The 25911-nt window shown below is 53.1% G+C and overlaps 1 protein-coding gene across 3 annotated transcripts in view; it reads left to right on the plus strand.

Annotated features, from left to right (window-relative positions):
- Window positions 1-1762: 1762 nt before the first annotated feature.
- Window positions 1763-25911, plus strand: part of TM6SF1 (transmembrane 6 superfamily member 1) — a 29762-nt gene continuing 5613 nt past the window's right edge. The window contains exons 1-10 of one of the 3 annotated variants that reach the window (XM_046653326.1): window positions 1766-2032; window positions 6839-6942; window positions 11708-11805; window positions 15273-15376; window positions 17091-17173; window positions 17823-17944; window positions 19990-20094; window positions 21930-22022; window positions 22420-22539; window positions 22669-24301. In XM_046653326.1, the coding sequence (XP_046509282.1) occupies window positions 1941-2032; window positions 6839-6942; window positions 11708-11805; window positions 15273-15376; window positions 17091-17173; window positions 17823-17944; window positions 19990-20094; window positions 21930-22022; window positions 22420-22539; window positions 22669-22779 (1032 nt within the window). In that variant the 5' untranslated portion in view covers window positions 1766-1940 and the 3' untranslated portion in view covers window positions 22780-24301. Of the gene's footprint in view, window positions 2033-6838; window positions 6943-11707; window positions 11806-15272; window positions 15377-17090; window positions 17174-17822; window positions 17945-19989; window positions 20095-21929; window positions 22023-22419; window positions 22540-22668; window positions 24302-25911 lie in introns of those variants that run through there. The other 2 variants (XM_046653325.1, XM_046653327.1) reach the window with 2 other exon arrangements.

Consider the following 25911-nt stretch of genomic DNA (forward strand, 5'->3'; position numbering starts at 1 on the left):
GTATACCGCCCCAGCATGGCCTACGCGTGGTGCCATGTCCGTGCCCAGGATTAGAACTGGTGAAACCCTGGGCTGCCGAAGTGGAGCGCGCAAACTTAACCACTCGCCCACGGGGCCGGCCCCCCAAGGAGCACATTTCTCAACTGGAACATGCACGAGCACGTATCTAGAGGGGTTCATGGTACAGAGAGAAGGCAGACTGACTCAGTAAGGTCTGGGTGGTGGTGGAGCGGTTGGGCTGGCCCGGAAGACTGGTGGAGATTGGTTGGGAGGAGAGAAGGGTCTCAGGGGAGGCATTTGTTGTTGGGAGGAAGAAGGAGTTTAAGGAGAGTGGTAAAGGTTAGTAGATGTGGAAGAGGGTGACGTCCCGGTCACAGCTGAGGACATCTCTTGGGGAAACTTTGGATATGTCACAGTTTGGGCCAAGGCTTTATCACTATGTTCTGAGTTGGAGAAGTCTCCAAGAAGCACCAGATAGGGGATCAGAAGAGCCAGCTTGGGAGCAGCTGGGTGGCCCTGCAGCGGCTCAGAGCCTTCTGCGACTCATTTTCCTCATGTCTAGAACCAGCCGCACCACCTGTTCAGCTCACTGGCTGTTGTAAGGACCCTAGTCCTGTGCGACCTCCCCTGGTTGCCTGAGCTGTTCTCTGACTGAAACTCCCATCCCTTCCCTTTCCCTGGCAGGAGACTGATCCTGGCTCAGTACCAGGGGGCTTTCTGAGGCCACTCCCCCCCAACACACAGTCAAGCAGGCAGGACAATACTTGGCACGCATTATTCCTATATTCTGTAATCATATCCTATTACTCGGTGACCAGAGGGCACGTGTCTGACGTGATTCTGAGGGCAGGGATCTTGTCTTCCAGTCTGTGCACCCTGCAGGGTATTGTGGAGGCTACTGGTGGTAACCTGGCCTCCAGGAACCCTACCGGGTATAGAAACAGATGGCTCTGGAGTCTCCTAAGTCATGGCATTTCTCCGGGTCAGTTGCAAAAGGGAATTGCAGGCGACAGCAGCGTACTGAGCAGTGCAGGGAGAGCACCTCACGGTGATCACAGTGATGCGGTTTATCCGCATACGATAGAGAAGGGAAGAGACACAGAGTTTAAGTAAATCGACCAAGGTCAACAGCTGGTGAGCGCGCAGCCAGGGTTGAAAACCGGGATTCAGACTCGGTGTGCTTGCTGCCCGCTGGAGGGGTGCCAAGGTTTCGGGATCATCTGTCCCTTTGCGTCCCTGGGCCGAGGGTTCCCCACGTGGATGATCCCGCGGGCCCTTCCCGCTCTGACACCTGGGTCTGGCTCCACCCTCCGCCGGCCTGCAGCTCAGCCCAGGGCCTCTCCAGGTCGTCGATGGCAGGCTCCCCGCTGTGTCCCCGCGCCCGCCTCCCCGGCCGCAGCCTTCCCGCAGAGCGCGCGCCGCGGGGCACCTGTCCCGGCCGCCCCTCAGCGCCGCCCCGCGCTCGCGGCAGAGCCCTGGCGCCCTGGGCGGGACGGCGGCACGGGCGCCTCCGGGACTGCGCCCCCGGGCGGCTGCGGGCCGGCGGCTGGGGGGCGCTGCAAAGGGCGGTGGGGCACCTGCAGGGTGGGCGGTCGGGGGGCGCTGCAGAGGGCGGCGGGGCGCCTGCAAGGCCGGCGGCCGGGGGGCGCTGCAGAGGGCGGCGCTGTGGGAGCGCCTCCAGGGCCGGCAGGCGGGGGGCGCTGCAGAGGGAAGCGGGGCGCGGCAGGGGCGCCTCCAGGGCGGGCAGCCGGGGGGCGCTGCACAGGGAAGCGGGGCACGGCAGGGGCGCCTCCAGGGCGGGCGGCCGGGGGGCGCTGCACAGGGAAGCGGGGCGCGGCGGGGGCGCCTCCAGGGCCGGCGGCAAGGGGCGCGGGCGCTGCCGGAAGCTGGGCGGGGCGCCCGCCGGGATGCGGTGAAGGGCAGGCGGCGCGGCGGCGGCGATGAGTGCCTCTGCGGCCACCGGGGTGTTCGTGCTGTCCCTCTCGGCCATCCCGGTCACCTACGTCTTCGACCACCTGGCGGCCCAGCACGAGTGAGTGGGCGCGCGGCGGGGGCGGCGGCTCGGGGCGGCGGCGGCGGTGGGAGGGGCGGCGGGAGCCCCACAACTTTTCCGATGGGGCTCGAGCAGCGGCTGCGGGGCAGCGGTTCGCCGGCTCCGGGGGCGCCCCGGGCCCGGCCAGCGCGGGAGGCGCCCGGAGGTCGCAGGGGCCAGAGGCCTCGCTCAGGCTGGCATCCTTGACATGCGGAGCAATTCCGGGGCCAAGTGCCGGGCGCCCGCACCGTGCCAGCGCCGTGCCAGGTGTCCCGGGTTACAGAGGTCAATAAGGCGATGCCCCTGCCCTTGAGGAGTGCAGGGGCAGGGGCGGGGGCGGTACAGACACCCACAGCCAAGAGTGTGGCCATGTTATCTCGGGTCGTGCCTTGTTCGTTTCGCATTTCGCAGGAACGTTTCCATGTATGGACACTCACACGCTTATCGTTTCTTATTAATTTTAGAAACTGTTGTGAATGACTAGCAGAAATAGCGCTGAGCCAACAGGCAAAGACCTGGGTTGTAGGCCCGGCTTTGGTACTAACGGTGTGGCCTGGCCTCAGTTTTCTGGTCTGTCTAATGGCCTCTATTTGCATCCTATTGCCAGGATCCAAAGACACTCCGGAGGGGCTCAGTATGGGATGGGGAACCGGAGGCGAGGCAGCGCAGTTCAGCGCTAAGGAAATGGGTGGGGCTGATGGAGGCCCATATGGGTTTGGTTGGAAGACCTGCCTGTCCTCAGTGAGGGATCCCTGGCTAGACAGCCCCGCACCGGGCCGCGGCCGCCGCCCCGGCAGTGGAGAGGTGCCAGGCTCAGTGCCTGCGGGTGTTCCTTGCCGCCTGCGGGGGCAGGAAGTAACCTCTTACGTTTCCCACAGCAGTTGGTACTAAGGAAGTTGCATCAGTGTGTACGCTGCAAACCCCCCAGACCTCGGGCTGCGGGGAAACGTCTGCCTGCAGGGCGGGGGCTTCCTCCTCTCCGCTGCCCTGGGGCCACCACTTGCTGCATGCCTCGTCCAGACGCCCCCCTCCATACTGAGCGCTCCCTGGGCATAGGCAGGGTCTGCCCTCGGTCTGACCCAGTCTTGGGGCACAACTACCAGAAGCAGCAGCTCTGGGCAATGAATGTGACAGGTCTGTGGATATAGTGCCTGGGGGACCCACACTCCTAAAATGGCACTAGGGACAGCTCAGCAAGTATTATGGAGTCCCTACTGTGTGCTTGGCACTGCTCCAAGTGCCGCAGCCGTAGCCATGAACAAGACAGAAAGGGCCGGAGAGTCGACATGAGAGAGTGACTGGGAAGGGGACTGGTGGTCAGGGAAGGCTTCTTGGAGGAGGTGACACTTGAGCTGCAGGAGGTGACCACAGGAAGATCTGGGGACAGAGCTTTCCAGGTAGCAGTGGGACAGGGAGTACTGGCGGGAGAGGGATGTGGCTGGGCGGGGGTGGGGAGATTCTGGAGAGGGAGCAGTGCGGCTGGTAGAGGGATTGCATGGCAGGGTGAGGATTCGAGGGTGACTCTGAGGTTTTGGCCTCAGCCACCCATATAATGGTGATGGCACTTACGGAGGACACGCTGGATTATGTCTGGCCATGCATATTGAGCATATTGCTAAGCCCTATAGAGTTTGAATAATTGGTTCCAACCCTTCCTCCCATCCTCCTGCACATAAAATCCCAGGGGCCTCTGACTCCTCGCTCTTCTTTCTCTGCTCCCCCTGCCACTGTCCTGTTCCCCATAAGTCCCCTGGCTAGGCTAGCATCACTTCCCTCCTCCTGGTTTCCCCTGGCCAGGCCCTCTCTGGCCAGCACCATGACAAAGCCTCCCCTGGGGTTCCCCTGCCCCAGCGCCCCGCGTCCACCGTACTAGTGCTGCAGCCCACGGGAGTGTCCTGTGCCCCTCGCTCACTGAGTAACTTTCCCGCCTCCTTGCTGTTGCTCCCGCTGTCCCCTCTGGCTGGATGCCTTCCTCCCTGTAGCTGACTGTTGCAGCCACACCTGGACGTTATGGCCCCGGAGTAAAATGCCGCGTCTTCCCTTTCCAACCCTCCCAACCCTGGGAGTGTGGTCGCTCCCTCCTCTCAGCCCCCTTGGCTCGTGGCTTTCCCGTGAGCGTTGCTGTCCTGTGGTCAGAACTTGCCTCCCAGGCCACAGCTCACCTCGGTACCGTCCTGCCCAGCACGGGGCCTGGTGCGTGGCAGGCCTTCTGTTAGGTTTGAAGCTGCTGGAATTAGTTGAATTAGTAGAGGCTTCCTTCCTACTAGACCTTGTATGAAAACCTGAAAAACAGAAAAAGCCAGTGAGGTTGAGGCGTCAGGAAAGGGTTGGAATCTCCCTCTCTCTCTCTCTCCTTCTCTCTCTCTCTCTCTCTCTCACACACACACACACACACACACACACACACACACACACACACACGTCCCCTCTCAGCAGGTGTCTGTTCATGGAAGGGCATCAGGAACAACACCCACGCCCCCAGCCCAAGACTAGCAGCACTTACCCATCGCCCCCCACCTAGAAGTCCCTGCCGCATCCCTTTCTCCCTGTTCTGAGCAGGTCCTACATCTGGCTGTCGCCAGGAGACAGAGATGATCTGCTGCCCCAGTTTCTCTTCATTCTTTGCTCCCCCACTAGACGTGGAGAGCGTGAGAGGACGCTGTGAACCAGTTTGCGCTGCTCTCTCCTGCTCCAGAAGATCACCATCTGTGTGATCCTGCTGGCTGTGAGCCCCAGGCCTTGGTAGGAGCAGGGATGGGGGTGTCTCCTGGCCACCACCTACCACAGGCTGTTTGTGACTAAAATGCCTGTCAGCTTAGCCAGCACACCTAATCTCTTCCCTCTTCACCGTCATCATCCTGGAGGATGCTCCAGCCCAGCATCCTGTCCCTGATGCACGTCAGCTTTCTCTACTATCCTTTCCTCCTTTGGCTCCTCTCTACAGGAGGAGCCTGGAGCATCCATTGATGTGTACCACTAGAAACCTCCTATTTCAGTTGTTACCTGGACACTGACACTGTCATCCTCATTCTTATCATAGAACTGTGTCTTCCATCCATCCATCCAGCCAGCCAGTATCCACCCATTCTTTCACCATCTACCGTCCATCATCCATCTATCCAGCTATCCATCCATCCATCCATCCATCCATCCATCCATGCATCCATGCATCATCCATCCATTCATTCACCATCCATCATCCATCTACCATCCATCCTCATTTTTTTCTCCTTGCTTCCTCTCTCCCTCCCTCCCTCCTTCCCCCATGTATCAATTCTTATACACCTTAGCAGAGGTCCTCAGGCAGACTTTCTGCATCATACTTATCCAGCTATCTTGAAAGGAGTTGCATATTTCCATGCCCCGTCCTTGAAGTATTCTCATTCCGTAGGTCTAGGGTGGCATTTGGAAATCTGGGTGCTGCTGATGCCCAGAACCCACTTCGTGACTCTCTGCGGGGCCTGGGGCCAGCTGCTGGGCATACTGCTTTCCTGCACCTGTGGCCAGTTTCCTTGGGGCCTGTCTGCATGCAGGTTGGATGGATCACTTCCTGACTGACCCCTCTGACACTGGGGGGAGATTTCTGACTGTGCCTGGCACCCACTGCAGCTGCAGGTGTGTGGCCAGCCTGGGTTTGTCCCTCAGCTATTGGTAGGTGTTGGTGGGCCGTGGAACCTGTGACTGAGGAGGGTGTTTCCAGAAGTCCCAGGGGCATATGGCGAAGGTTATGGGAGAGTCCTCGTGTCAGCTGTGGTTGCGAGCAGGGTCCTGGTGAGGAGAGGTGCTGGCAGCCGCTCTCAAGGGCTGCTGAGGACTCTGGTGTGGTCCCTTGGAGAGCGCCAGGCACTGCTTTGTCGAGCGCTGGAAGCCCCATTGGTGCTGGAAGTGTGAGCGGGAGAGTGTCTCTGTAGGACTTGAGGGGACCCGCTGGGTGAAAGAGCTCAGAACTCCCTGAGATAGGTCCCCCATGAGCACAGGTACCTCTCTTGTTCATCCATGGTGCCGGGCACATAGGGGTGTGTAATCTATTTTTTCTTTGATGTGCTTTTTACTTAATAAACAGGAGACTAAAATGACATGACTTTCCTAGGGCTCACAGGTGGGCAGTGGCAGAGTAGAATCTGAATGCCAGAATCCGGGTCTCTTGACTCCTAACTCCTCCAGGCTTCAGGCCCTGGTGCTACCCCCCTGGGGAGGGGCCTTGGCCCCTGGTCTCCTTGGTGCCACGCCCTCTCCCAGGAGAAGATTTGGGCTGTGCCCCATGGAGCCAGGCCTCGGTTTCCCGGGTTTGGGATTGGATGCTGTGGTGAGGGGCTGGCTTCATGCTGGCCTCAGGTCTGCACCACACTCTTCCCCTCCTTGGACAGCCTCACCCTCTGGCCCCTTTGATTATACACGTGACCCTTCTTCCTTGTCCCCATGGAAGTTGTGTGTACTTGTTCCCTGGGGATCAGCCTGTGGGTTTCCAGCTGGCCCTGAGAGAGGTCGCAGATCAGTGGTTAGGCCTGTCAGCCAGCAGGGACCAGGGGCCGGAGGACCACAGGCAGCGGCCATGTTAGGGGCAAGCTAGGGTTGGGCAGAGGGCGCTCGGACACACCGTCTGTGCACAGTCACAACAGTGAGGCCCTGGTGACCTGGTCCCTGAAATTCCCAGGAGTGGCCCGCAGTGCTGCAGGTCAACGTCATGAACTCCGCGGGCTGGAGCCGCGGGCAGAGGCGGGCGGGTGAATGCCGGCAACAGCCAGGAAACTGGCACCGAGGCGTTTATTTGGATAAGTGACTGCCTCCCTGTTCTGGTCGTTGCAGTTCCTGGACGATGGTGGGGGTTGCTGCCCTCATCCTGCTCCTGGTAGCCCTGCTGGCTCGTGTCCTCGTCAAGAGAAAACCTCCCCGGGACCCGCTGTTCTATGGTATGTCTGCACGGCAGGGGGCCCGCTCGTGTCCGCTTCCCGGCACAGCACGTGGCCACCCCGCTGCCTTCCGCCAGCTGTGGGTGCTCGAGCCCACAGGGAGAGTGGCTGGAGTATTCCAGGACGGCGTGGCCCTGCCTCCAGGCCAACACCTCCCCCGGCTGTGGCTCCACTCTCTCCCAGCTGGCATCTTGGCGGAAAGTCACAGGCAGGCCCAGGCAGGACACCCCTCCGTCCCCTGTGCCACGCATGCTCTGACCTGTGACCTCAACTCTCGTCCCACCTCCTTCCTGGGCTTCCTGCCTGCAGCCCGCTGCGCGCGGCCCCCTCCACCTGGCGTGGAACTTAGCCGTACGGTGCCTCAGTCTGCGCATTTGTGTAACGCAGAAAATAGTAATACTTACCACGGAGGGTTGGTGCCGGCATTAAATAAGATCCTATTTGTAAAGGGCTTAGAACAGGGCCTGGCAAATACACACGTACTTTAAAGGAAGGAAAGCACCACTGATGGAGCACATGCTGTGTACCCCGTACGGCCCTGAGCATTATTTCATTTAATTCTTACAACAAATTACAGATGAAGACGCTGGCTCAGAGATGCTAAGAAACACAGTCAGGGTGACGTGGTTAGAGAGAGGCTGTGCCCGAGGCCTGGGCGCTCTGTGCTGGGCCTCCTCAGGCAGAGCTGCCTCCGAGCGGGGACTCTGGGCCTCTGATTCCTTTAGCCCCTGCTCAGTCGTGGGACACATCACAGCCCCTCGTCCCAGTGTCCTAGGCAACCAATGTTTCTTTTCTGTTCTTTTTCTGGCTTTATTGAGATATAATTGACATACCCATCGTGTGAATTTAAAGTGTACACTGTGATGGTTTGATACACGTCTACGTTGTGAAGCGATTACCGCAGTGCCGTTATTCACTTAAGGCCCTTCGCCTCACATAATTACCATTTTTTTTTGTGCGTGTGCTGAGAACATTTAAGATTTGCCCTCTTAGCAACTTTGAAGTGTGCAGTTGTTTGTCACCTGCGGTCAAGTCAGCTCCGACTCCTGGCGACCCCGTGGATGAGCGATGACCACAGGGTCCCGTCCTCAGCAGCCCTGCTCACCTCTGCAGACTCGTGCCTGGGGCCTCCTTTTGGGGTCAATCCATCTCAAATTTGGTCTTCCTCTCTTCCTGCTGCCTCTGCTTTTCCCACCATTATTGTCTTTTCCGAGGAATCCTGCCTTCTCGTGATGCGCACGCAGTAGGACAGCCTCGGTTTTATCCTCTTTGCCTCCTTCGATAGTTTGGGCTTAAATTTCTCTTCATTTGCCCACTTGTTCGTATCCAGAGAGCGCTCTCCCAACGCCGTATTTCAGACGAGTCCATTTTTTCCCATCAGCCTCTTCACTGTCCAGCTTTCGGACCTGTGCCTAGTCACCGGGAACACGAGGCTGTGGGTCATCTTGGCCTTAGTCTCTAATGACCCTTCCTTACACCTGATCGTCTTTCCTAATTCTTTCATTGCTGCCCCTCCGAGTCTCAGTCCTTTCTCGACTTCTTGGCTGCGGTCTCCATTTGAACTGGCGACTGAACCAAGGCAAGCAAAATCTCTAACAATTTCCGTGTCTTCACTGTCCATGTGAAAGTTGTGTAGTTCTGCTGTGGTCACGATTTTATCTTCTCGATGCTCAAATGCAGTCTGGCTTTGCCACTTCCTTCTGTCACTTTCCTAGAAAGTCGTTTCAAGTCATTGCCGCTTTCTGCTGGTAACACGGTGGCCTCTGCCTATCTTAGATTGTTGATATTTCTTCCACCACTTTCAGTGCTTCCTCTGAGTCTCGGCTAGTCTTTCGTGGGAGATGTTCTGGATACAGATTAGACAGAGAGGGAGATAGAACGTCCCCATGTCTCACACCTTGTGTGCTCCTCACATTCCATGTTCCAATTGTGTGTGTGTGGTACAGCATTGGCACACGCACTTTCCTTTCACTTTTGTGCACTTCAGCCACTGGACGTCCCTCCGGCTTTAGCTGTGTCATTGGCCGCAGTGCTATTTGTATGGGTTCTCTGCTCCTCCCCCATAACTGAGTGCCTTCTGACCTGGGGGAGGGTCTCATCTTCCAGCACTGTCTCATGTTTCATTTTGCACTGTCTCATCATAGGGTTTTCAAAGTAAAAAAAGTTTAAAAGAAAGAGAAAAAGGAAAATGCAGCGGTGGCTAACATTGCCTTCTGCTGCACGGTGTGTGGGTCCAAACCACATGTGCTCAGGTCCGGGGTGTCACAATCACCAAAGACGTCCGAGTGTAGATGCCCCTGTGGGTGAGTATACGACACAGTATTGTTCCTGGAGTCGCCATGCTGTGTGTTAGATCCCAGAACTTATTCATCTTATAACTGGAGGTTTCTACCCTTTGACCAACATCTCCCCATTTCCCCCACCCCCCAGGCCCTGGCAACCACCCATCTACTGTTACAATGAGTTCAGCTCTTCTAGCTTCCATATAAACGAGATCATATGGTATTCGTCTTTCTTTGTCTGAATGATTTCCCTTAGCATACTGACCTTGAGGTCCATCCATGTTGTCACAAATGGCAGGATTTCCTTCTTCTTCTTTTTTTGAGGCAGATTAGCCCTGAGCTAACATCTGCTGCCAATACTCCTCTTTTTGCTGAGGAAGACTGGCCCTGAGCTAACATCCATGCCCATCCTCTTCTATTTTATGTGGGAGCCTGCCACAGCAGGGCCTGACAAGCGGTGCGTAGGTCTGCATCTGGGATCTGAACTGGCAAACCCCAGGCCACTGAAGCGGAATGTGGGAACTTAACCGCTGAGCCTCCAGCCAGCCCCCAATTTCCTTCTTTTTTAATGGCTGAATATATATACCACAACCTCTTTATCCATTCATCTGGTGATGGACACTTAGGTTGTTCCCACATCTTGGCTATAAACATTTCTTTTCTTGCTCACAGTCTGCAGGTGCCTGGGCCGCTCTGCTTCAGGCTGTGGGTTGGATTCACTGCTCTCCCATGTGTCTCTTTGTTCTGGGACCAGCAGCTCCCTGGGCGTGCCCTTCTGGTGGCAGATACAGAGCACAGGAAGGGGGAGCGGAAAAAGAGCGAGGCCACTTAAGGCCTTGACTTGGAGCTGGCCACTGTCACTTCCACCCACATTCCACTGGCCACAGGGAGTCATGTGGCTGAGCCTATTGTCAATGGTGTGGGGACTATTCTCTATTTGTGGATTTGGCAAAGGCAGGGAGGGAAAGAAGAATTGTAACTGATTTCTCTCAATTTGCATATAAAACACTCTGAAGCTTAGTGAGATGATGTAACTTGCCTCAGGCTTCACAGCCAGTCAGTGTTCAAGGCCCGTGTCCTTTTCCCCCCACTCCTCTGCCTTTGATCCGGCCCGCCCTTCTCTCCAGACTGGTCTCCCGCTGCTCACTTCCTCCCCGCTCCATGGAGCCCACGCTTAGCTTAGCGGCACTCCCAGCTCCTCAGCGTTGGGCTCCGACACCCACAGCCCTCTGTCCTCATCTCTGTCCCGGCCTTCAGCAGCCTGCAGTCTCAAGGTCAGACCCTAGGCCGGACTCCGGCCCATGGGAAGGCAGAGACTGTCTTTGTTGTCTCTGACCCAGCATCTGACACTCCTGTTGGTGTCAGCCACTGTTGGTAGGGTGATCATGCTGAATGATCGTGTGCTGAACGCTCCCTTTCCTGGGAGACGTGATGGCTGATCTCCTGATGGCTGGTGGCTATCAGATCTGGGCCAAGGTGTGCGTGGGGGCATGGGGAGACGGTCCGAGGGAACAGGCGTCTGGACCTTCTACTGTTTTGGGGAAAATGTAAACACTGGAGTCCTGGCTGCAGGCTCTGGGCGAGGCCAGCTTCCCTTCTCGGTGAATTCACCTTCCCCACTCTCCTCTCATTTCTCTTGTTCACAGCTTTTCTTATATTTAGCATCAGATTTGTCTACTGTCCAAGACCATCACATAATTTAGTACACTGATTTGTTACAACTTGAAAATGCAGCTTTATTGATAAACTAACATGCACTAAATTTGACCACTCACTGTTTAAAAGATATTATTCCTTAGCTATTTTTTGCCGGTGGTTTTAAGCCCATTTAAGAGGTCCTCACATCCTCAGTAAGATTCTCTGAGATGCTATGGCTTTCCTTCTTTAATATCCAGTTGTACCATCTCCTGTCCTCTTTTTAAAACCACTGGCCTTTCTTCTTAAAGCCGTTGTCGCTTGCCCGTCAGCCACCGTCTGTCTTTAGGATCCCCAGCATTTCTCCAAACACGTTGGAGACACTGTGAGTCGGCCTGCGTGGTAATGGCTGAGATGCATTCTCTTTTCTGAGTCCTTATTCTAAACCTGGGGTCACCTCTGTGCTCCCTTGGCCACTGGTTCCTGGTTTTGTTCCCACCATCCAGGTGGCATGCGGGTGTGGCCCTGGGCAGCCACTTGGAGGGGAGTGGAGGATGGGATGGGGCGGCCTGCCAGAATCCTCTGGGACAGAGTTAGCGGGTGAGTTTTGCATTCTGTGCCCCCCGGCAGGTGTCCCCTCGGTGAGACCCCTGAGGCAGCGACGGGGCGATGTGTGACACAGGCAGAGGTCCCGCTGTGTGTGCAGGACGTGCATTCTGTGGGTCCCTGTTGACTGTCCACGGCATCTTCTGGGAACTGTTAAAAGCAATGAATTATTGTTGCGATGCTGAGCTCTTCGTCCTCGTCCCCGAGCTGCGGTGTTTCAACTGCTGTTTTCTTTGCTCCAGTGTATGCGGTGTTTGGATTTACCAGCGTGGTGAACCTCATCATAGGACTGGAGCAGGACGGCATCATCGACGGGTTTGTGACACACTACCTGAGAGAGGTACGGGGCGCTTAGCCATGGGGAGCCTCACGCAGAGGGCCAGCCACCCCGGCCGCGTGGCTCAGATGAAATCCTTTCCCGTAGGGTGAGCAGGTGCCATACTTGGTGTTCCCTCCCCTGCCCGAGACACAGGCCGTCTCTTCATGTGCAAAGTGAAGTGGGAGGTTAGGGATAGATGGCAGGAGGCGATTCTCAAAGTTCAGTCTTACAACTCCTCCCTCACCCCTGACCCCCTTCCTTTCTCCTTTACTTGTGTTTAATATAAATGAGGTACTTTAAAAGAATTTTGTATCTGTTATTATTAAACATCACTGTATCTGAAGCTCAAGTCAGTCTTACATGTGTAAAGTACCAAACGCTGAGGCAGTTAATGAAGCCATTTGATTGTGATGACCGCACCCCCATCTCAGCATGACAGAGCTACCCGGTGCCCTGGAAAGTTCGTCCGATTTTCTTATTTTATGGTGTGATGAATCCAGCCCCAGAGAGGTTAAGTAACTTACTAAAGGTCACAGAGGAAATAAGGAGCAGAGCTGAAAGTGTAGTCTTCGTCTGTGTTTCAAATCATGGGGAGCTTCGTGTGCAAGCTAAGGGAGTTTGGGTTTTATCCCCTATGTGAGGAGATTTTGAGTCAGGGAACAATGCAGGCAGCCCCGGGAAGGATGGCCTTGAAGGGAAGGTCAAGGCCATGAACTGGGACACCAGGGGGTCAGAGGCTTTTGCAGGGCCAGCCAGGGCAGGACGATGGCCCAGATGGAGGCCGGGCACGGGCAGGAGAGAGGAGGGACGCACTTCAGAGAATTTGAGCCGCTGGAAGGAGCTGGACTCCGGGTGAGGCGGGGGTGACGGGAAGAGGAAGGTCCAGGTGACGTCGTGCGTCCTGCTTTTGGAGGAATGCTGGGGCTATGACATCAGAAAGGGACGAGGGGGGACGTCAGTGCCCCGGGCATTTGTCAAAGAAGACTCGGGGGACCTAAGGCCTGCTTCCTCCCTCCGGGAGCGGTCTAAGGTGGCAGGGGGATGGCAGTGTCCCAGGCGTGGTGACGGAGACTCCCGAGGCGTGGAGTGCACAGAGGAAGGACAGACCGGGAGCGGTCAGGGGAGGCCCCACCGAGCGGGTGCCACTGCTGTGGCATTTTTTTAGAATGGCAATGGCAGGGATGATAAATGTCTTCCAGATAGACTGGGGAGGGGAGGGCATCCCAAGGAGAGGGCACAGCTTGGGCAAAGGACTGGAGATGAGAAATAGCGTGTATCTCCCCACTGCCAACTGGGGTGCAGGTTTGCAAGGATGCTGCTGTGTTCATTGAGGGGCATGTGGGGTTTCGGGCGGTTGGGGACATCCTGGCAGATGTCCCAGCAGGCAGAGCTTGGCAGGCCTCGAGCTCTGAGGAGGGTTCCTGGCGGAGAGATTTGGGGCCGCCTGAGTAAAGTTGGTACCTGCAGGTCTGAGAGGAGAGGAGCTTGCCCAGGAGAAGGGGGAGAGGGGAGAGGGCCGAGGGGAGAACTTCGGAGACCGCGGCAGAAGAAGAGGAGCCTCTGAAGTGACTGTGGGGGCAGCCAAGAGGCGGAGGGGACCCAGAGAGCAGGGGCTACCGCGTGCAGAGGGGCGGGCTTCTGGGACGCCGAGCTGGGGAGAGTGACGAGCCGGGAGGCAGACAGGATGGGAGAAGGGGCCTGGGGGGTGACCGTGGGGAGGTCTGCAGGGCCAGGCGCTGGGGACCGGCTGCCAGATGGAGGCGGTGGGGCCTGGTCCTGCAGGCGGCAAGAAGCTGTGGGCGCTTTCTGAGCAGAAGAGCGACATGTTAAGAGCAGGGCCTGCTGAGTCTGCACGGGGCAGCTGGAGAGTGGGGCGTGGAAGGAGAGGGGAGACGGAGGGAGACTGGGGATGGTCCAGGGGGCACTGAGGGCCTGGACTAGGCCGTGATGCAGAGGGAGGATTGCTGGGGTGATGTGATGGGGATAAAATTGACAGGAGTTGCCAACAGACTGCTTAGAAGAATGAGGAATAAAAAAGACCCCATAGTCTTTGGCCCGGGTCAGCTGAGCGGTGTGGCCGTTAATTTTGAGAGGCCTGATGGGCTCGGCTGGGGGGAGAAGCTGAGGAGTAAAGGAGTGCTGGGGAGTGTGCAGGACCCACGCACGGGCCACCTGGTTAAAGATGCCACTAAGCCACCAGGAGAGGCCAGTACAGGCTCCAAGAGCCAGTGTGTAGTGTGAATGACTAACCCCGTGGTGTGATCCAGTCACAGCCAGAGAGAAGTGTCAGAGGAAAGACGTGGGCCAGGCACGGGCGGACGCACGCCTTTTGTGTCGCTTCTTCCTCTTCTGTGATTTCATTGATCTGATTTGTGGGGAGAGACGTCGGAGCAGGGGAGCACGGAGCTTCAGAGAGCCCCTCTGGGCTGGTCGATTGATGGGCTGGTCGATTTCCCTGATGTGGAAAGGGCTTCAGGCATCTTAGAAGACTTGTGACGCGAGGCAGGAGAGCACGAAGTGGGAGAAAGAAGAAAGGGAAACGAGGCGGAGCCAGAGTGACACTAAAAACCCAAGCAGAGGAAGATTCGCTCTGATCTAACATCTGTGCCAATCTTCCTCTATTTTGTATACGGGACGCCGCCCCAGGGTGGCTGATGAGCAGTCTGTAGGTCTGCGCCCAGGATCCGAACCCTGGGCCACTGAAGTGGAGCATGCCGGACTTGACCACTACGCCACCAGGCCGGCCCCTGGACAGTAATTTCTAGCAGCCACCTGGACAAGGGAAATGTAGTTCATCAGATAGTCTCATGTTCATAAAATTAAAGATTTCTCAGGACAAGTCTGGCTGTTCTTGAGAAGCAGCAGAGCTGTGTAATAGCTGTGTGACCTTAGGAAAGTCTCCTAGCCTCTCGGAGCCTCGATTTCCTCATCTGTAAGATAGAGTCACTCGCGTCTGTGCCATAGGTTGTGAAGGAGGGGTGGGGTGTGAGGCTCCGAGTGCAGTGCCCGCCCGCCCCTGTGCCGTGGGGGATGGACTGCTTTCCTCCCACTCGGCCCAGAGACCCTCGGCGTCAGCGTGAATTAGGAGGGCCGGCCGGGGGCTCTGGGGAGCTGGGTCTTCTCTGGCCAAAGCCACCACCTTTAGTAGCAGACTGACTCGGCCTCAGTGGGTCTGCCGTGCAGCCGGCGGGCCCAGGACGCCGCCCGCTTTGCACCCCTGTACACACTGTGTAGACCCAGCGCATTAGCGAGCGGCCAGGCGTCCTCTAACTCCTTCCCGCGGGGCGGACTCTGGTTTTGGGAGCTCCAGGGTAGTTATATTTTCACGTTCCTACCAGTTGTTTAATTTTAGAGCGTTCAGACTCGTTTCCTTTTAGCAGTCTACACAGGTTATTTCCGCTGTTTTATTTTACTTGCACCGTCTGGTGTCCTGCGTCGGAGCGTCCGAGTCGTCTGTCAAGCGGTCTTCTTTTTCACGTTCTCCTCAGGGTGAACCGTATCTGAACACCGCGTATGGGCACATGATCTGCTACTGGGACGGCTCTGCGCACTATCTGATGTACCTGGTGATGGTGGCGGCCATCGCGTGGGAGTAAGTCAGCTTGCCCCGTGTTTGTGTGTGTGTGTGTGTGTGTGCGCGTGTGTGCGCTTCTGCCGCCTCAGCAGCCCATCAGCGGGTGTGTAAGGCGAACGCGGGTAGAGGCAAATACACCGACAGGTGCACCCGGACAGGAATACGTGCTCGATGGAGACAGGTCAGATGGCTTTATTGTCCTTGCACCACGGCCTTTTGCACACATCCCATTGTGGCTTATCCCCTGCCACAGTGACAGCATGTGCGGACCCCTTAACTTGCTGATTATGTTCAGCACGTCCTGATTCAGAACTTCCATCTCATTTCAGTTCCAAGCTCTCTTTTTCCCCAGCTCACGCGTAGCCCTGAGGCCTGGGGGCCTGCAGTGTGGCTGGGGGATCCGGTCTATTCTTTTGTTCCTCCTCAGCTCACTCTGTAGCGGGCTGCCCTGGGAACATGTGTGTACATACCTGGAGTTGAAGGAAGAGGGGCAGAGTCTTACCTGACAGTTGCTGTTTCCTGGGGATCAGTTCCCTCTAGTATGATATGCTAGGTCTGTCTTGCAGGGCACATGTGTGGGATCAGAGGCTCTCCCATAGGAACCTTTGCATTGTCCCGACCCCTGAAGGCAGCAGTGCTCTCTCTGGCTGCATTTGTGTGACTTCCCTGCCCTGGGGGTCCACCCACAGCTTCTTTCTGCCGGGATCCCTGGGACCCAGGAGGCAGCATCCTTTCAGGACGGCTCAAGCCCAGCTGCCTTCTAGGCCTCCCCTTGGCTCCACGTTAGAGAAAGTCATGCATTCTTGCCCCATACGAGGTTGAACTTCAGCTGGACCAACTGCCTGCCCTCTGACCCCCGACCCCCACCCCCCATCACGAACTCAAGGACAGCTCCGGCTACATTTTGGACTTTTCTAGGCACCAGCCTACCTCTTCACGCATGTTCCCAAGGTCATTTTTGGGAATGTGTGGGCCTGCTTGGAGGCTGCCCAGGGGGCTAGAGTTTCTGTGGCTCTGTTAGCATCCAGCTGAGGAAGACGCCTCTTGTCTGTCCTCCGGTCCACCATCCCGGCCATTGTGAAGGGGCCTCCTGGGAGCTGCTGCACTGGGGCTGGGCAGGAAGCACACAGTATTCTCCACTGGTTTCCCTTCAGAGAGTCTCCTTTTGAATTTCCCATAGCCCCCTGTAGTGGTGGGTTCTCGGGGTCATCAGTGGAAAGAACTTTTTGTCAACATTGCCTCTTTAGAAGATGAGGGGTCCATGTCCAGCAGCTCCTGCAGAACATGAGGAATGTGTCACTTACTATCCTCATCTTTGGAGCTTTGGCCAAAGTTCTGTGACGCCAGGGAAAGTCCATTTAACATCCTGTTGCTCATACTTAGAATGATTTAAAATATGGGTCCGATTTCTTTTCTTCTTTGAACCTTCTTTTTCCTTTCACGTCCTGAGTTTCGTACACAACAGTGAAATGTGGGACTCCTGACAGCGACAAGCACGTTGTAGTTTAAAGATCAGTGTAGCAGGCATAATCCTATTCAAGAGGACACGCAGAGGGTCTGGTGTGTCACATATGGAAATGAAGTCTGGTCAGCAGTGTTTGATTTCTTATTCTCGATTCAGTAAGTTTCAATTTATGTGCTTTACTAGTTAGAGTAAAGATAATGTTGTGCACCATCTTTTGCTAACGGTGTTCGAAGACAAGTGCGCTGAGCCGAGATTTTCTCCTTACAGGGAAAGTTACAGAACCATTGGCCTGTATTGGGTCGGGTCTATCATCATGAGCATTGTTGTTTTTGTGCCTGGAAACATTGTAGGTAAGAAACTTCATCTTAAAATGGACTTTCCTTTTCTGAAACGATGGGGATTGTTTTTAAATAGAGCAGCTATTTTGGTTGTGATAGAACCGAGAAATTCCAAGCTTACCCAAAAGCTGTTTTGCAGAATTATTCCTTTTCGCCTCCTTAAGCTCACCTTTTAATAAATGCTTTCGAGCAGTTTTCAGACATGTACTTTGAACAATTAGACAGCCTAATATCAGTGATTCCTGACTTTTAGAAGGATCTAGAGGGGGGTTAAGTATTGTGTTTGTGGCTACATTCCATGTGCAAATATTTCTTACAACTCTTTGTATTATGTTTAACTCTTGACACACTATGGGAACTTGATAAATGCACTTGAAAATTAAGACTCTTAAAAGCTAATGTGAAAAGAGGTTATTTATGCATGTAAGAAGTCAGGATATTATATTAAATACACTTTTAAAATGCTGTAGATAGGACATGCCTGTTAATAAACATGTAATAGTTTTAAATTGACCTTTTTTTCGGTCTCATTAAAAGTATTGTCTGGTTCATAGCAAAATTTTAGATGACTTGAGATGGGGAGGTATCCGAAATGTTACTTGTGCTTTGATTTACTTTTGGCAAACTTTTGACTTTCTCTTTCTCTCTCTCTTTTAAATAGGGAAGTACGGAACACGCATTTGCCCTGCTTTTTTCTTAAGCATACCATATACTTGTCTTCCCATCTGGGCTGGTTTCAGAATCTATAATCAGCCATCAGAAAATTATAATTATCCCTCCAAGGTGATTTTATTAAGTTAAATGTAACCTGTTCTCAAGCTCCCAGGGCTCGCTCACACCCACTGGCTGCTGGACTGAACCGCGCCTTCGTGGACTGGAGCATCTCGGGCGTTAACCAGTGTCCCTGTGTTGATTCTGCAGCCCTGGTTCACACCGTAGTTACCGGGGCTGAGATGGGGTGGTACAGACGGATGATCTGTCTGAATACATCTGCTGTGGTTGGCCAGGCCGTCCTTTCTGGAACTTCCCCTGTGCTAGTGGTCCTATTGGCTCTGTCTGTCACACTCTGCGTTATTGTGCTGGTGTGTGGTTTGTCCAGGGCTCTTAATGGCCTGGAGTTTGAGCACTGGGCACCTCTTTCAGAGATGCTTGTGCATTTGCTGCCCCAAGGGGAGGCTGGAGAGATGCTGCTGTTCAAAGCAGCACACAGAGCCTTAGGGTCTGGTTACCAGGAGTCCAGGCACATGGAGACTGGCTACAGGACGTCATCTGGGACATCTCCCTTCCATTCACAGCCAGGGGGGTCAAGGTGAAACGACACCGGCTGGGCAGGTACTCAGTTAAGGCCTTGGTTTCCAAGCTGGTGACATCTGAGTTTCTCCTCCTTTTATAGGTATTAGATCCTTAAGCAAGATCCTTTAAGCAAAACTGCTATGTGAAAATATGAATTACTAGAGATAATCGGAAGATGATTATTCATTTTACAAAGAGATTTACAATAGAATCCATTAAAAGACATTTTAATTTACAAACACTTCATTTGTGAACAGAGACACCTGCTATGTAAATTCAGGTTGGCACAAGGACAACTGGTACTGCCTCACATCCTTCTGAGGAATGAGGTGGTCATTAAAAAAAAGCGAACAGTCACCATAGCCTTGGTCCTCACTGCACTGCTTCTGAAGGGTCCACAACAGTGTATCAGCAGAGTGTCCATGTCATGAGTCACACACAACACAACTGTTTATTATTATTATTATTATTTTGAGGAAGATTAGCCCTGAGCTAACATCTACCGCCAATCCTCCTCTTTTTGCTGAGGAAGACTGGCCCTGAGCTAACATCCGTGCCCATCTTCCTCTACTTTATCTGTGGGAGGCCTGCCACAGCAGGGCTTGATAAGTGGTGCGTAGGTCCGCACCCGGGATCTGAACCGGCGGACCCTGGGCCGCCAAAGTGGAGTGCATGAACTTAGCTGCTGTGCCACCGGGCTGGCCCCTATTATTATTTTTTTTAAATGTTAAAACACAGTGAGGGCCAAGGAGAAATGGACATTATCATAGAGTGCTGATAGGAACATAAATTCAGAACCGCTTTGCAGACAGCGCAATCTGGCAGTGATAGCAACCTCGACAAGTTTAACCCTTTAACCTAGAAATCCCACTTCTAGGGCCTTATCCTAAGAAAGCCATCAGAGAGATGCTGTCAAAGATTTATGTACAAAGTTGCTCATCATCATATTAAATGTATCACTGAAAATTCCTAAATGTCCAACAATGGGAGAATAGCTAAAATATGGTGCTTCCATAGGATATTGTTTTAGAAGAATTTTTAATAATGTGGGACACTGCTTATAATATAGGTAGATGTTGAGTGTCAAAAGAACAAATACAGAATCGTTTATACATTAAGTCCTAACTTTGTGAAAAATAAATGTAGATTATATATATATATATATATATATATAGTTATATATATCCAGGAAAATATAGCAACGATTAATAGTAGTGTGATGGGTGTATGGTTTATTTTTAAAATGAGTGTATCTTACATTTATAATCACAAAGATTTTGCTATTTCAAAAAAAAACATGGACTCATAGAGCTAGGAGGGCCCTTCCAGATCACCTGGCCCGGTGCCCTCCTTCCCCGGGTAAGGAAGCTGAGGCTTGAGGGGAAAACGGTTTTGCTAAGGTTACGTGGTGGTGACGGGACGCCTGTGACTGCAGAGTTCTCTCGTCGCCCGTCATCACGGCGTTTAGTTTCGGTAGATCTCAGGTTCTTCTTCGGCACCCCGGGCCTGCTCATGGGTTCCAAACTCTGTTCTAGGTCGTGCAAGAAGTCCAAGCGAAGGACCTGCTGAGAAGACCGTTTGATTTAATGTTGGTCCTGGGTCTTCTCCTGGCCACTGGCTTTTGCCTGTTTAGAGGCTTGGTAAGCATAACAGATCAAAATAACAAAATAATACATCTCTCTCTCTCTCTCTCAATCAGACTTCTTAGCACACTAACAAAGTACCCCTGCTGTGAGAGCCTGGAGGCCTCGACCTGCTTCCTGCCTCACTCCTACCCCGTGCCCCTCCTAAAGGGGCGGTCCAGTCTGGGCCGTTCATACCACCGCCTGCAGGGGCTTAGGTCAAGCTGTGCCCAGAAGTGTCTTCCTTCCCGTTTCAGGGCAGCTGAAAAATTAGCCATTAGAGTCTCATTCTTTGGGTTCCTTTGATGTTTCTGATTTAAATTTAAATATCTTTGGTAAAGGTGATAACTTGAGTCCAGTGAAACTGTGGCTCAGGGCATCCTTGTGCTCTCAGGAGTAGGGGAACGGGACTGAGGAAGGGGTATCAGAGTATGGAGTTAGCATCCTGGCCATTTACTAGCTGCAGGGCCTTGGAAAAATTGCTTCACCTCTTTGACCCTCAGTTTCTTCCTCTGTAGAATAGTGGTACTTACCTAATAGTATTGTTTTGAAGATTACATAAGATGAACATTAAACACTTGTACAGCTCCTTATACATAGTAAGTGCTCAATAAATGACTGATGTGACTATTTTTATCGATCAATGATGCTTCACAGTGCCCCAGTTTCGTGATTTATTCTTAGTAGAAATAAATTTGAGCAGCCAAAATTATATGGTGGCTTACCTTCAGCTTCAGTGTCAGTTACTAACTGTTCTGAGCCTGCTGGGCAGCAGAGTGTAAGCTGATGGAGCTGACCCCTTAACTGTAAGAGGCCTGCGCGGCGGGCTGGGTTGGCGGTAAAAAGCTGTGGCAAGAGTTGTCTCTGTCTGTAGATCGTCAGAAACTTCTGGAGGAGGGTCGGCTAGTAGGCTGAGTGGCACAGGGAAGGGAAGTAAAGGAGGAAGTGGGGCCGCAGGCTCTGCTCAGACCACAGAGCGGGGAAACTGTTCTGTGGTTAGTTTACTCTAATTCCCAAAGTTGAAAGAACAACAGTGAGCCCCAGCTGTGCTCTTGCATTATCGCCATGGCCACTCCCCCATGCACACGAGGGAAATGTGGGGTGTGCACACCTGGTGGGTGGGGCTTTTAGCTTCGGGCCCATTTTTACCAACTCTGCCACTGGTCTGTGTCCGCCTACGTTATCTGGATGGGGCGACATTTATGGCCAAGGACAGGAGGAGTGATGCCTGAGGGAGGTGACTCAGAGGGGACCCAGTGATGGGCCAAAGACGCACTTTGTCTCTCTGTGGCCTGGAGTCTAGTCTGCCGTGACTCAGTCTGCTCTGCTCTCTTTCAAAGTGACATGGGAGGTGGCTTCAAGAAAGAGGACTCTGCTTTCACATCCTCCTCCTCCACGACCCTCACAGGCTGTATTCTCTGTGAGGCCCTGGAGAGAGGAGGATGCTATTTTTGAATCTTGCGAGGCATACTGAGATGAATTTGGTACAGAAATGTGCTTTTCCTCCTGCAGGGGATAGTTGGCTAGTTACTCCCAGGGAAAGTGAGACTGGTCGTCTAAAGCCGGCTGCGCGTGGGCTAGCGGAACCCAGAGACAAACTGGGTCCTTGAAAGGTTCCCAAGGATAGAGCATTTGTCTCCGTTTCCGGCTCCACGATTAATCTCTGCTTCATCTCCTTTGAGTAAACCTGCAGAATCTTTCTTCCTCCCCTTTTACTGATGAGCCTCTCCAGTACAGAGTTTTGGTTAAACAGCAGAGCAGCTTGTGACTGAACCTGGCACTTTTAGCCTTATCAGCAAACCTAAGAACTAGATGTGACTGTACCTTTATAATGAATTCGTTTTTGTTCTCAGATTGCTTTGGATTGTCCAGCTGAGCTCTGCCGACTTTATACACAGTTTCAGGAGCCCTACCTGAAGGATCCTGCGGCTTATCCTAAAATCCAGGTCAAGTAGTTATGAAGCCTAAGATTTTTCTAAAATTAATTTTCTCTCTTTAAGAATGTGAAAATGTGAGGGGCCGGCCCCATGGCCTAGTGGTTAAGTTTGGCATGCTCTGCTTTGGTGGCCCGGGTTGGGTTCCTAGGCGTGGACCTACTCTACTCATCAGGGGCCACGATGTGGTGGCCACCCCCACACACAAAATAGAGGAAGATTGGCATGGATGTTAGCTCAAGGCGAATCTTCCTCAGAAAAAAAAAAAAAAAAGAAAGAGAAAATGTGTTCCTATGTAGGAAATAGGAATTAACATTTTTAAAGATGAAAATGTAAAATTTCCTGTGCTTTTTGTCAGGCCAGGTTAACTGTTAATTTGCTGACGATGTCATTTCTCTGTTCATCACAGATGCTGGCGTATCTGTTCTATTCTGTCCCTTACTTTGTGATTGCACTTTATGGCTTAGTGGTCCCCGGCTGCTCCTGGATGCCCGACATAACACTGATTCACGCTGGAGGCCTAGCTCAGGTACTAAGCACGTGCTCCGTGGAGAAAGGTTTCGGGTAGGGGGGTGGTTTGGCTGTCATTGCTGAGTTTCTGAAAAACATCTCTGCATCGTGTGTTAGGGCAGGCGTGTTGTCTCCTTTTGTTTTACAGTTCTTTAGAAGACACTTCTGCGTAGACATTTTATTTAAATCTCACAGTAGCTGTCTGGTAGGTGTGCCGTCCACTTACAGAGATGAGGGAACTGAGGCCCAGGGAGGCTAAAGGATTTGTCCAAGGTCACATGCCCGGCAGACCAAGTGGCATGGCTGTTTTACAGTACTATTTCCCAGTCTCTGATCACTATGGCTTATACTAAAACAGAATTGAGGGCTGTTGTCTTGAAGATTTCAGAATTCCACTATACTGTGCCATACAGAACCAGAGAGACTGGTTTTGGCACAGGTCTCCTGGGAAGCAGGGCTTGCATCCCACCCCCGCCCTGCTGCTGGGTGGACGCTTCCTCCCGAGCTGGAGGTGGTGTCACCTGTGGAACCGTATTATCGTGCAAAGTCCATTTTTTACAAGATAACATCTTGCAAAACAAATCAATCTTATGAACAAGGAAGAAAATTATTAAGTAATTTTATGGGTTTTTCTTCTTACTGTAAATAAAACAAATGAACTGATCTTTAAAATCATTATCTTCATCTTGCTCTTTTCAAGCAGGCGTAATGTGAGGTTCGCCCAGAAGCTCTAGGCATATGCGGTTGATTGTACTCATGCTATAGTGACTGTGACGGGAAAAGACACTGGAATTTACAGGGTTGAAAAACAGTGACAGCATTTCGGGTTAATACATTGGGCTAATCCTTCCAGTGTGAGGTACTTCGTTAATTAGAGATTTAGAATATTACTATCAAAACAGTTGATGCAGCGTCCCGGAAGTAATGGCTCCTGTCCTTTCCTTGAAGGGCTTAAGAGGGAATAGAACTAACACTTACCTTCTTTGCAGACCTCTGAATACTGATTCCTAAGGCCCTGGTTTTGGGTCCTTATTTCCATGACTTTCAATATCAGCTATAAGCTGATGACTTCCAGTTTTCTATCTTTAGCCCGAACTGTTCCGACTCCTAAATTTAATTCTAAACGCAGTCTTTCCACTTGGATGTCTCACTAGCATCTCAGATTTAATATCTAAAATAGGACTCTGGTCCTCCCCACTTCTCTTCCATTTTCCCTCATCTCTGTAAATAGCCCTTCTTGCACCCAGCAGCTCAAGTCAAAAACTTGGAGTAATTCTTTCCACTTCTCATTCCCTCGCCCTCCGCACCTGGCCCATTACTATGTCCAGTTAGTTCTGTCTCCAGAGTAATTCTCAAATCTGCCCATTTCTTTCGAGCTTGACTGCCACTACGCTAGTCTGAGCTCCCATTCCCTTGCTACATGGGAGGCAAGCCCTGCTGTGTTTTACTCACCTATCTGTGAAGGACAGGCTCTGTGCTCTGCTGGAGTAGCAAATACTCAGTGGCTTCATGCAATGAAGTTTCATTTCTTGCTTGTGCAAAGATCATGTGGGATATTCTCAAGAGCCAGGCCTGGAACCAGCCCGGCTGCAAGGGAGGCTGATGAACATGGTCTTCCCAGGTGCCACAGGAGAAACAGCGGATGAACACATAGCATTGTCTCTGCGAGTTTTTTAAAAGCCCTACTTAAGAAAGCTGAGGTGGGGGGCTGGCCCAGTGGTGCAGCAGTTAAGAGTGCACGTTCTGCTTTGGCGGCCCGGGATTTGCCAGTTTGGATCCCGGGTGCAGACATGGCACTGCTTGACAAGCCATGCTGTGGTAGGCGTCCCACATATAAAGTAGAGGAAGATGGGCATGGATGTTAGCTCAGGGCCAGTCTTCCTCAGCAAAAAGAGGAGGATTGACAGCAGATGTTAGCTCAGGGCTAATCTTCATCAAGGGAAAAAAAAAAAGCTGAGGCTCAGAGCAGCTTGTTAATTGCCTAAGGTCACAAAGCTAAAAGACAGAACAGGGATATGCAATGCTGTCTGACCCCAAAGCCCATATTCCCGTCCACTGTTAGCCCTCTCCCACCCAAACCATCAGCTATAGTGGAGAGGCCCTTGGCACAAAGAAAGGCTTTGTACGCGGCACGGGGAGCTGGAGAACCCTGAGGGTGGGGGAGGCAGTGACGCTGAGGGGGGTCTGTGGGCTGAGGGGGCTTATCAGATGGAGGAAGCGTTTCAGTGTTGGGGCGAGCAGCGGGTCAGAGGGTATGCAGCGAGCCTCGGCTTGTGTTTTCTTTGCCTGGTTCCCCTGCCGTATTCTCCTGTCTCCCAGGAGAGGGTTTCCCACTCACCCCACTCTTCCCGGTCCCTCTTGAGTGGGTTCGACTGCTCAGAGTTCGACAGCTGCTCGTTAGCTGTGTGCTGTGCCTGCAGTCCGCCCTCCTCTGCATGCCGCGTGCCTTGGTCTGCCCTGCTTCCGGGCCCGAAGCAGGGACACTGAGTGTCATCAGCTAGGAGGCTGGCAAGAGTGAGGCCAGGTGCTGGGCCCGGCTGAGTCTCAGGAGACAACTGGAGAACTAGACAGGGAAACTGAGGCAAAGGCCTGGTCGTGCGGACAGGGTCAGAGTCAGGAGGCTTGGGAAGGTCGTGGCTGGAGGGTAAACAGGCGCTTGAAACGGTAGCAGGAAGACTAACCCCAGACTGTACCTGCTGGTGGGGCTAAGCTTGTGGACGGCACTGTGACTCCGGCCAGGCGGTTCTGGGAGGGCAGTGTGGACAGTGGAGCATCGCAGCAGCCGTGGCAGCTCCAGCCAGACCCCAGGCCTTGCAGGAATCCTTGCGCTCACCCATCGCTGCCCAATTTGACAAGGAAGCCTGAGCCTAAGGACTAGGTCCTGTAAATGTCAGAAGGATGTTTCTCCCAACCCAGCAGAAGAATGGTACAATCCGAGTGTTATGGGACTGGCATTCCCACAGTTCTTGGCTGGGCCTGAGGACCTACCTATCAGAGCGTTTAGACTGAGGAGGTTACAAGTCACACGGCAGCAAACCGCACATGAGGAGGATGCCGAGTTCGAGTGATGTGATGTTTCCTCCTTGGCGAGGGCTTGCTCATGAGAGGGATTCTCATCTTGGAGGGTATCTGACCCACCACCACAGAATCCATAGCCTTGCCAGCACCCTCGCTTGTCAAAACTGCCAGTCCTAATCTAGGAGCTTTAGGCATTCATGATCCCACTAACGTTATCAAACTTGTGTTTATTGAAAGACCTAGGGAACCCCCAAGAGTCGATGTGATTTAATAGCAAAAAAAAATATTTAAGAAAGTCCTAGATCAGTACCGTCAATGGAAAACATGTTAAATGGTTATTAGGTCTTGATTTCAGACCATGTAGGAGTCTGCC

The sequence above is a fragment of the Equus quagga genome, chromosome 2 (assembly GCF_021613505.1).
Source record: "Equus quagga isolate Etosha38 chromosome 2, UCLA_HA_Equagga_1.0, whole genome shotgun sequence".
Lineage (NCBI taxonomy): Eukaryota > Metazoa > Chordata > Mammalia > Perissodactyla > Equidae > Equus > Equus quagga.